Source organism: Anguilla rostrata, chromosome 1 (genome assembly GCF_018555375.3).
Source record: "Anguilla rostrata isolate EN2019 chromosome 1, ASM1855537v3, whole genome shotgun sequence".
In the NCBI taxonomy this organism is placed as follows: domain Eukaryota; kingdom Metazoa; phylum Chordata; class Actinopteri; order Anguilliformes; family Anguillidae; genus Anguilla; species Anguilla rostrata.
This window is the reverse complement of record NC_057933.1, coordinates 65869543-65881142: the sequence shown is the minus strand read 5'-3', so window position 1 is coordinate 65881142 and position 11600 is coordinate 65869543. Positions and strand designations below refer to the sequence as shown.

The 11600-nt window shown below is 42.1% G+C and overlaps 1 protein-coding gene across 4 annotated transcripts; it reads right to left on the bottom strand.

Annotated features, from left to right (window-relative positions):
• Nucleotides 1-97: 97 nt before the first annotated feature.
• Nucleotides 98-10613, bottom strand: si:ch73-95l15.5 (interaptin). Of its 4 annotated transcripts, XR_010332350.1 has the most exons (13): nt 10472-10613; nt 9962-10163; nt 8976-9149; nt 7601-8637; nt 6881-7030; nt 5639-5716; nt 4945-5061; nt 4188-4337; nt 3655-3822; nt 3288-3479; nt 2614-2805; nt 2026-2471; nt 98-1994 (listed from the first exon to the last, which is right to left on the bottom strand). XR_010332350.1 is itself a non-coding variant. In XM_064350361.1 (12 exons), exons 3-12 carry the CDS (start codon nt 9142-9144, stop codon nt 2367-2369), a joined length of 2358 nt encoding a protein of 785 aa, XP_064206431.1. In that variant the 5' UTR covers nt 9145-9149; nt 9962-10163; nt 10472-10613; the 3' UTR covers nt 98-2366. The 4 variants fall into 4 exon arrangements, 3 of the variants coding, with proteins under 3 accessions (XP_064206431.1, XP_064206446.1, XP_064206439.1); XM_064350361.1 differs by having other exon boundaries at nt 98-2471; XM_064350376.1 differs by having other exon boundaries at nt 98-2471; nt 9962-10097; nt 10472-10582.
• Between the last annotated feature and the right edge of the window lie 987 nt (nt 10614-11600).

Sequence of the window (11600 nt, the reverse complement as noted above, 5' to 3'; positions counted from 1 at the left end):
TGCAGACACACAAGGTCTCACTTTCAAGGATTTTAGGTAGTGTAACTGACCACGACCAAAACTGCATTTTTTTAAATCAAAGAAAACAGACACATACTGGATTTGTAAAAAAATTTAATGAATCCAGAAAGACGGAAACGTGTGTTACAACCTATGAGTAATTTCATAGCATACCATCTTGTTTTTTCTGAGGATCATTGCCCTGAAGATTATTAGATTTTGGAGACTACCATTGGAATAAAATTATGCTCATAGTTGCTTCTTGGCACATTACAATTTAATATGCAACTAAGTGTGTTATTTTAAAATGATAAAGAGCAAGTAAGCACTATGTCAGTGCTGGAAAACTGCAGGGTCCGCTAGTTTTCATTCTACCTCCATTACAATGACTTAATTGTTTGATTCAAGTCATTGCTTGCATAGGTACTTGTCGGGTATTTAGAGTGTACACTGTCTTTTAAAAGGTACAGTATAAAATCTGTCAACAACTGTCATTACCCATACTATGCGTGTGTGTGTGCGTGTTTCCATTTGTGAACTACATTGACAAAGTATGGCAGTGATACTCTTAAAAAGTAATGAAAATAAGCATGTGTAATTACCACCCACTGATAACAGTAATAAGACATGCTGACTATTCAAAAGTGAGGAAGTTGAGGAGTTTAGGATTTTTTTTCATGTGACTTTTCTGTAAATTTCTGTATATACAATACGGAATATCACAAAGTGTATTCAAATTCCCTGTTAAAATCCCAAATTAAAAAAACATGAATGTGCAAAATCAAACCAAGCAAAATAATTTACACATTTCTAGACTGCTCGGTCTTGTTAGGTATTCTATGGCCCAAACATATACCCTAGACCCTAGCACAGTATCAAAGCGTAACTATGCCATCAACAGGACAAACTGTGCAACAACTCTTGCGATTCCCAAAGTCGGGGCTGCCAAACTCTGTTCCTGGAGATCTACCGTCCTGTAGGTTTTCATTTCAACCCTGACAAAGCACACCTCATTCAACAGATAGAGACTTCGTTGAATTGCTAATTAGTAGAATCAGGTGTGCCAATTTAGGGTTGAAATGTAAAGCTGAAGGACGTCTCTGGCAACAGGGTTGGGCAGCCCTGCCATAAGTTATTAGGGCATTGTTAAAGCACAGATTGTGAGACTGTTCTCTTAAAGCAGCTTCCATAAAATATAATCAATTGGATGCTGTGCTTGTGCTAATTGGTTAAAGCAAGTTACTGTTGATTTAAAAATAAAATAAATTTAAACAGTGAAAGTAAACCATTCATTCACTACTAGACATAACCCCAGAACACTGGTGTTCTAAATGACAAACATGAATAGAAGGAAAAGAGCATGGAAAGGCCACCCAAATTAATGTTTTACGAGCTGGTATTGCTTCCAGTATCAATGAGGTATCTTTATACTGGAAGCTAACTTAAAGTCTAAAGCATGGGTACTCAAATCTGGACCTCGAATCCAAATCCAGTCGTGGTTTTCTTTTCCCCCAGGTAAATAACTGAACAATTAGTGCTTCTGATTGGCCAGACTGTATTGACACGCAGGTAAAGGGAGGGAGGGTGGAAAACCAGTAGTTCTTGGACCTCAAGGGCCGTGATTTGAGTAACAGGGGTCTAAAGTGAATCTTACCACATACTCATACAGCATCATCCATCCATCCATCATCTATACCCACTTGTCCTGGGGAGGGTCACTGCCCTGCCCTGCCCCTGCCCGGGGGGTCCTGGAGTCTATCCCAGCGTGCATTGGGCGAGGGGCAGGATTACACCCTGGACAGGCCAGCAATCTATCGCAGGGCACACACACCATTCACTCACACACTCATACCTATGGGCAATTTAGAGTCTCCAGTTAGCCTACCTGCGTGTCTTTGGACTGTGGGGGTGAACCGGAGTACCCGGAGGAAACCCAAGGGGAGAACATGCAAACTCCACACAGAGAGGCCCAAGCTGAAATACGAACCCACAACCTTCTTGCTGTGAGGCAACAGTGCTACCCACTGCAACCGCCGTGCGGCCCATTCAGCATCACATTGTTAATAAACACAATGATCCTTTTTTCAGACCACTGTAAATGCATCATGAATTTCCACCAATTTCAATAAAAACAGAAAATTCACAAAAAGGAAATAAATCCCCTTGAAACTTTACTATTGATTCAGAATGCAAAACTGTGATCAATCCTCTCTCTTGCGCAAGTGTTAAGATCCCATGATAGTAAATTGCATTCAGAAAAACGTACACTTGGAACAAGTCCAATAGCCTGTGTGTGCATATTGAAGCAAATACTTGGTGCATAGCAAGTAGTGCAACTTTTCCCTGGATCTTTGCTCCCCTCACCCTCATAGCGTGTGTTTAAGGGCAGTCTGAGGTGCTGTTTTGGTCAGGATTCTCTGTTGCAGTTCCATAAGCTGTTGGTCCCGCTGCTCAGAGTCCAAGAGAACTTGCTATTTTTTTCACAGAGAATGAGAGAGAGAAAGAGAGAGCGAGAGAACAAGAGGGAGAGATCATCATCTCTATTATAGCATTGCCACACATTCATATAACAATGGTATGCATTCATACACAGTAACAAAGAGCGTCACATACCTGTATTAGCTCATCCCTCTTCTCCAGACTCTGCCTTAGTTTCCTCAGCTCCCCTTCTCTCTCCTCTCTCTCTTTCTGTCGCTTCCTCTCAGTCTCCTTGCTCTCTCTCGCTCTTTGCCGCAGGGCCTCCTGTGCATCTCTCAGCTGCTCGGATAGTGTGGACACGGTCTCACTGTGACTGGCTCTCTGCGTCTATGGGAAGGGAGGGAGTGGTCAGTTTGGAAACCCAAATCGTGAACATAAAGGCCACAGTATGAACACAGATACGTGGGACTTTATCAGTATTAAGATTCCTTTAAACCCTAAAAATGAATGCCTGACACACAAGATTTCACTTCAAACCTATCACGAAAAAGAACCACCTGGACTCTCATCAATCTTGTGGTCCAGAAACGATTTTAATCAAATGCACAGTCTGTCTGAGTGGCTTAGTGGAACAGAGTTCTCGTGTCATGTCATGACGATTATGTCATGTCAGTTCAAATCAGTTTATTTGTATGGCATCAATGTCCAATGTGCCAAAGCGCTTTGTAGAGATAGTGGCAGCGAGAAGGAAGATCTAAAAAGGGTCAAATCAGTTGTAGTATCAGACCTCCATCCATGTTTGATAGAGAGGAAGATAATGCATGAAATAAACAAGTGATGAATTGCCACCATATAATTTGCATACACACCTGCATCAGTGTCTCACTGTCGTTCAGGACTTCAGTGAGTCGTGTAACCTCCTGCCACAGAGTAGCACTCTCCTCCTCTCTGTCTGTCAGCCAGCCTGCAAGCAATGTCTCCTTCTCTTTGAGCTGACAGGCCAGAGCACCCTCAGCCCCACCCCCCGACACCCCTTGGCCAATCACAGAGTCTGAAAGAGCCTGTGGAGGGGGTTAAATACATTTTCCGTATAAGATTCAGCCGGAATAAGTATAATTATATTTGATGGAATAATTACAAACAATGACATCTTTAGTCATTAGGACTAAGGAAAGTGCTATATATTATACGTGTGGGTTCATTTAAAAGTGAAACCAGGTGATGGTATATTCTGACCTGAACATCTCTCCGAGAGCTCTCTAGCGCTTCCTTCAGGCAGCTAGTGAGCGTTTCTTTCTCCGTCAGAAGGGCTGCCATGGCCTGGTCTCGCTTTCTCCGCACCTCCGTCTCTTGCTGCTCCTCCCTCTGCACTTTGTCCCGTTCTCCCAGTTCCACCCGCAGCTCCTGAGAGAGGAGGAGTGACGGGACTGTATAAACTGCATGCGCCGAGACAGTGTTTGTTAAGCCTACCTGTCCTTTGACCCACTACACAAGCGGAGTTTCATTCCCTGCCGTCAATCAGTTAACCTGAGAGGTTAATATATGTGCAAATATATCAAAAACCATTTTGTCGCAATAGTGAGAAGAGCAATTTCATTTTGTCAGGTACTGAATGAACACAATCAAACCCAATTACTGTACTTAAATGCAAATTGAATTAAAACCAGGTCTTGTAATGGGTCTCCAGAATGAGATTGGAGGAAAAAATGTGGTTCAACAGAAGAGTGTATTAAAAGGCCTGAGACTGGGCCCGAGCCTTGCCCACTCACATTGATGATGTCCTGGTTACACAGCAACACCGTGTTTAGCATGTTCAGATCTCTCTCTCTCTCACTTGCAGCCTGTCTCAGAGCCTCCATCTCTCTCTCCATCCCCTGCTCCCTCTCTTTCAGCTCCAACAACCTGGACTCCAGGGCTCGCTGGTAGGGAAGACACGTAGCGTGCCCCAACAAGCACCAAGATACTCATTCAGAACAGACACAGATACAAGCAATAGTACACACATTTTACATTTTACAGCGCTAAAATATTAAGACTTTACTTGTTCCAAATGGTTTTTTATCACCAACTTTTTTTCCTTCTCTCACAATGTGGAATGCCAAATAATATTTGCCGGCCTTTGCTACCATTGCAAAACCTCCCGAATCAAGAAAGGAGAGAGACTAGTCCTTTCTAAAAGTGCATTGTTGCTACCATTGTCTCAGAGTTTTTAGTCTTTTCACTGTGGAGCCCATCACTTGAGATATGCAGCCATTGTGCCAGAGGACTGTGCTCCTTAAATATAGCAGGCCCAGGCAACTTTCAAACACCCAATTGGCCAGGGGAGTTGCTCATGCTGCCAGTCACAGTTGGCACTGTCATGGCCAAATCTGTTATGAGACTGCAGGAAGCTTCACAGCCCAAAGTCTGTGTTCTACTTGGATACACCACAAAATATACAAAACATGTCCCAAACTTATATTTGAAACACACACAATATTTACAAAACAGACAAAAATATATTCCTAACAATGGTGGTGGTGTTACCTCAGAGTCTCTCTGAATGGTTTTAAGTGTGTTCGCCAGTTCGTCTATCAGCCTGTTGCTGACGTCTGCACTGACTCCAGCCCCAATGCACAGCTCAGTGATGCAAGCCATACAGTCCTGAAGGGCACAGTGGGTAGGGTCAATCAAAGCAATGTCAGGACTGAGGGGAAGGAAGCTATAGCCAAACAATCAAAATAAATGGAAGCTTCATTCGATTGCTAAATGGACTTGACAGCAGAAGCATCATTTTGTATGAATTTCACAGAAAGAATGAGAATACGCTGCTTGAGCATTTCTAGAAAATTGGCTTATTTGCATTTTCAGTCTCTCCTGTTAAGGTAACAGCAAAGATTCTGCACACAACACAGATTTTAAAACATGAAACAAACATGTAACACTCCAAACAGAAACTCCAATATTTTACATAGCAGTTTCTCTCTTTGCAATAATAAACTGATCAGTTCTATCACAGGAATTCAAATATTTAAATAGCAAGATAAAAATAACAGAAATCTCTGATAACAGCCCGTGGACATGTGTCTTATGCCAGCCTTTTAAAGCCATTACAGACTACACCTGGATAATACAAACAGGAGTAATTATAAATGAAATACGAGTTAAGTCATGGTCAAATAGCTTTTACACGCATAGCTATCCACATATAGCATAGCTATACACTCACGACATTGCTTACTTGTATGACCTTCTCCCTGCAGTGCAGTGTGTCACCCATGGTCTGAAGCAGCATCTTCTCACTGTCCATGTGTGGGGGCTGAAAAAATACAAGTTTCACACAATGTTCAAATGAGGTTATGCTCTCTCTCTCTCTCTCTCTCTCTCTCTCTCTCTCTGTTTGTATGTGTGCGCATGTAGGATAACACAATATGCATATCAAACACAAGTATCACTTGTCATTTATGAGCTATCTGTACAAACCTACGTCTACGTGTTAACATTATAACACCTATGTATATTATATCTGTGCATGTTTGATCACATCAGTAGAAACAAGCTTCACTGAAGCTTTTATAGAATACACAGAGAGAGTATACCACAGTCCAAAGCTGAGACATTTGTCTTTGACATTTGCAAATGATTTCCTTCACTAGATCTACTTCAGCCTGGGGCAAACTCCTCTGGTAGGGGAAGATTCCTGGGTGTGGTGTGTGTACGTGTGCATGCATTACTGCACCCTCAGACCACAGACACACCTTCTATACAACATAACACACCTATCACTGCTGGAACAGCACGGCACTGGAGTAATTATACTACATAAGAAGTTCTTACATTGCATTTATGTGTATGGGGGAATGTCTGAGGTTGGAAAACTTAGGGAACTATGTGAGAGTGGTGAAACTGAATGCTACACATGCAGATAACACCGGGTGCTGCAATAGCACACACTAGAACAAAGAAAAAAGGTCTACGGGCCACAAAGCCACTCTCAGTATGCTATGGGTCAAAAATAATTTGAGCGCAAAAATAAAGCGCTAAAAAATAAACAAATATAAAGTACACTCAATATTGTTGCATACTTTCTGAAGCATGTAACCTGTAAAAAGGTTGACTACTTTTCTGACTACTGAATTTGACTGGGGATCAGGATCTGCTTTTTATTGATTTGTGTGAAATTCTATAAATTTCTGCTGCAAAGTCTGCACAGTAAATTCAGACAATTTGACACCAGTGGCCTCTGTCAGTCAGAGTTGCATTGGGGTTAGTGGTTGGCTAAACACGGTCTGCTTGGTAAATTATAGGATGTCAAAATGTATAGCCATGATACTAGGTTGTACAACACTGTACAAGAGCACTGTGAGCTAAAGCCAACAGCTTACAGCTCAGTCCATAACACTGTCAGCGCTTGAAAACATAAACAATTTTGAAAATGACAATGCGACTATGCCCGCTTTCTTCCACAACTGTCAATACTCACCACGGTCCATTCATTTGACTGACCGCCTTCACTCCGTGTAGGTGTGCTTGCACTCTTGAGTTGTGACTCCAGGGTCTTGATGTGTGCAAGAGCTTGATCCAATTGTGCTTTAAGCTGCCTGATAGCAATGTGCATCTGACTTGAATTTCTCTGTATAAAAAATGGGAAAGGAGATGTACAAAAGCCTATACTAGCTGTTTAACCTGCATGCAAAGATTAGCAGAAGCAGATGTAGAGAAGTTCAGTTGGTAATTAACAATGAATTATTCTGCAGCTGTCAGTCAAGTCACTCACATCAGATGGAAAATCACAGATTAATAAAATACTAATAAAGGTCACTATGGGCAGGACAGGACGGAGTGTAGCACAGTGGGTAAGGAACTGGGCTAACCGAAAGGTCGCAGGTTCGATTTCCGGGTAAGGACACTGCCGTTGTACCCTTGAGCAAGGTACTTAACCTGCATTGCTTCAGTATATATCCAGCTGTATAAATGGATACAATGTAAAATGCTATGTATAAAGTTGTGTAAGTCGCTCTGGATAAGAGCATCTGCTAAATGCCTGTAATGTAATGTAATGTGCTCGTTTTAACAAGTGATGAAACAATTTCGTTTGGAAAGGTTTGAAAAGAATGTTTATGCTCTGACGTAATGTTATTATTAGAAGGGTTTCTGGTTTGGAAATCAACATGAATAAAACTTTTAGAGCCCGTGTCCTTACCTCTCTGTGTAAAGGGATAAATTCATCTCTCAATTCAGTCAAAGCATCTTTGGTCTCTCCATCCACTTCTTCTCCCAGATCATCCCCCTCTCCAAAACTCAGCACCCTGGCTACTGTCATCTGCGATGGATCTGCTGCACCTTCCGCAAGACCTCTCTTCATTCTGTCCAAAACTGGAATCCGGCTCCCTACTGGAGAGCTGACTGGCCTGGCCATTATATGTTTTAACTCTCTCAGCATTTTTTCCAAGTTAACAGAGGGCTCCTCTGACCAATCGAAGGGGTCATTACCATCCAGCGAGTCCAGGGATTGGACAGAGTCCGCATGAGAAGGCCCAGGTAAGGACAAGCAAGAGCTACCCCGAGAGAGTGTACTGGAGCTGACAGATGATACTCTTGACCACTGCAGTGGCATGCTTTGGGATTTATCCCGAGAGAGGGGCAATGGGGAGAAAGAACGACAGGGTAGGCGACGGGGAACTCCGCATACTGACTCATAGTCCGAATCAGACACCCTCAGAGAGTCACACCCTTCACAGTTTTTGCCCTTCTTGCATCTCTTACCCGTTCTCCTGAAATAGGGACAGGAGTCCCATTTTTCTGACCAGCATTCAAATTCAGACAGAGCCATATTTTTCCTCAGCAACTCCTTATATCCATCCCCTACACCTGTCTCTCTACCACCTCCTTCTCCATCCTCTTCCTCGCTGGAGCCCCCTCCCATTTTCTGATCCTGGGGGTTGTGCTGCCTGTATACACTGCACACCCACGTTCTGACCTTGTTCCTCTCCTGATTCAGCTTCTGCAGCCTCTCCAGTGATAAGACTTTGACTCGAGCAATGACAGTGTCAAATTTAAATATGTTCTCTAAAACCGACACACATTTCCCACACAAAAACTCCCCCCGCCTATCTCCCCTTGGTACAGTATGCCCTAATATGTGTGTTAGAATAGCAAGCAAGTCACCTCCTCTAGTGAGGGATGACAGGGAGGGAGACTTTGAGAGAGAGCGAGATGAGCCCAGTGAAAGAGTGCTTCCTGAGAGGAAAAGAACAAAGATGACAGGATGAGAACAACGATAACTTCAAACTTTAATACATTCCTGTACCTACAGAACTTTTTTTTTTAGAGATAACAATATGAACTATTGTGTGTGTGTGAGTGTATGTGTGTGCATCTGTGTCTGTGTGTGTGTAATCACAACTCATAAAATTAGGCATCACTATCCCTTTCCAATAAATAAATAAGTTATTTATAAATTTATTTTAGGTCGGAGCCTTTGTATTACATCAAATCAATGTTTTTGTTCATAAATTCCTCTTGTCATGTAGAGAATTATAAAAATGCACTGGTGGAATTTTGACATTCTCTCTCACCCAATGGGCTGCTCCAGGAAGAACTCGCCAGACTTCCTTTCGAGTGGGAATCATTTGCAGTTTGTGGCTGACCACCCTTCTTCTGACCTCCAAACAGCCATCGCCTTTGGTTACCATGTAGAGCCCCTCCACATATACGACACCCCTTGTCCTTGCCCCTTGTCGTCATTGTAGCTACAAGGAGATTTAAAAACTGTCCTTAAATTAAGTTTAGGTTAATATCTTGAATAAGATGAGTGTCTTGAATAAGAAAAGAAAAGAACAAACTGTTGTTTGATATGCTATACAAATTATATCCTGAAATTTCTCCACAGGAGTCTCAGGCAATGAGAGCTATAAACACATGCACAGGAGGCCTATATGATGCAACGAGAGTAATTTTGTCAAAGTTCCTGATGATCAGAATTAATTTGTTCTCTAATAGGTTGCTATTTTCCATCCAGTTTGAGTGGAAACGTAATGTTTCAGTCAAGTCAATCAACTGGGGAACCTTCATTATTAAACTAATAATAAATTATGGTTTTAAACATATTCAGTGCCGCCTCTCTCCACGGTGAATAGAATTGTCATTTAAAATTTAATTCGTGTTCATTTGCGGGGTTATGATTATTAACTGGACTGTATTGCTGCTCCACTTGTGAGAGCAATTGACCGATTTGGGTTTTTATGCTGCACTTTGTTGATCTTGCCTCAGCGAGTTTGTTCAGTGCTTTCACACACAACTGTGAGTCCATGTTGACAGTAGTAAACTGCATACAGACACTGCGGCTCACAGCGACCTTGAAGCCCACTGCCAGTAAACGCAAACTATCAATAGCAACTTGTTCGGAAAACTCAGCCCCTGCCGCCACCAACTATCGCGGTTTCTGACACACGGTCACATTGTCACGTTCATAATTGAGATTAGCTTTAATGTTCACCTTTTCTTAGACAGTGATTATATCCGGAACAGCAATGCTATCACGCAGAGAAGTTCAGCAGTTTACCTTTTAACTCCGGTAGATATGTGCGACCTCAACCTACGACGTGGCTTGAACAATCAGTCTTTTCACTCTCTTGCCGTAGGTTGCGACGACCCCAGATTTGATTTATGCTCCGCACTCACAGTCGACTTCTTGGTCCCTGTTGCAATACGCCAGGTGTTCTTGTTTTGAGTTTTCAGCGAAGAAATCATCACATATTTATGCCCTAAAGCACAAAAAACATTCAAAACTTGGTACAGAATATCGAAAATAATAAGTTGCCTAATTCAAAACCAATTTGAATCACCATTACGCATAGGCTACTTTCTAATACGGCATTTTCAAATCTGGCTTCAGTCTCGCGTTCTCTAGTCAAACACGGAAACTCACATCCTCTACCGTAAACGTGTACAGTTTCAGACGTCCAAAACTGTAAGGTAGTTCATGTTTAAACTGACCCAACTTCCACGAGAAAAAAATTAGAAAAACAATGTCGCGAAAGGCTTACGATAGGAAGAAAATGAAGTTGCTTACAATTTCAATCAGGAACTGTGCACGCAAGGAGCCGGACGAGTTGTATACCTTGCTGACGTCACCAACAATACCTGTTATGGCCAGGGTACAACGTAGTTGTCCTTAAAGGCGTTTTCAGAATTTCACTCCGGCAATTGCTACTCACACGCATTGCTGTCAAAATGTTTTTTTGTATGAGAAAACATGGTTTATAGGGGGGAAAGATGAGTTTTGTTTCATGTGTGCAAATGCAGTAGGCTACGTGCCGTCAAACGCTTCCTCAAATATCAAAGTTGTCCACTTTTCACATGAAAGTAAATTAATATAATTTGTAGTCTCTTAGCGTTGCTAATAATTTCCATAGAAAATAGTACATACATGTACACACCCTTCCCAATTCCATGAGGCACAGGTTATTCACTAACTGAAAGAGGGATTAGCAAAGTCAGATTGCTTTATCTGTTGCAGTGGCAGAAAAACAGCACAACAGCCCATAGGCAAATGTCCCTGCTTCATCTTATTCAGACTTTAGCCCATTTTGTTGATTTGTATGGTCAGATTCAGGTGACAGTTTTAAAACAATTCTACAAAGTATTGAGATATATTTGGTTCATATTAATGGTGCAATACATAAATACATTTCTAATTTTTGCAAAATGAAAAATAGAAATTAAAATTAGCAATCACTTATTCAGAACAAAGGAAAATGTTTTTAAACTTGGGGTTCTACAGTTCACACACCGTCGTACCAGGGAAACAGTTGGGATGTTGTCCACCAGGGGGCAGCACTGGCCCCACACACAGGTATGGCGACAGCTGTGCTGCATGCTATTCGCTACAGCTATTACCTAATCGTTGGACCTGATAAAAGGCCTGGTGCACAAGCCTAGGGGAAGGAGCCTTGGCCTTGGGGGTGTGGTGCTGTGTGTGGGTGCAAGTGCCATTTGTGCGTGCAAGTGCGGTGTGTGTGTATGTGCAAGTTTTTGTTTATAGGTTTTTATTATTACTTTGCCTGAGAGATGTTTGGTTGCCAGATTGCTCCTTTTTCCTTGTTTGGTGAGAATTCTGTGTTATGGACAAGTGATGTGTGTGTTTGCAGGTTTTTATTTATGGGTCTTTGTTATTACTTTGCCTAGGAGGTGTTTGGTTG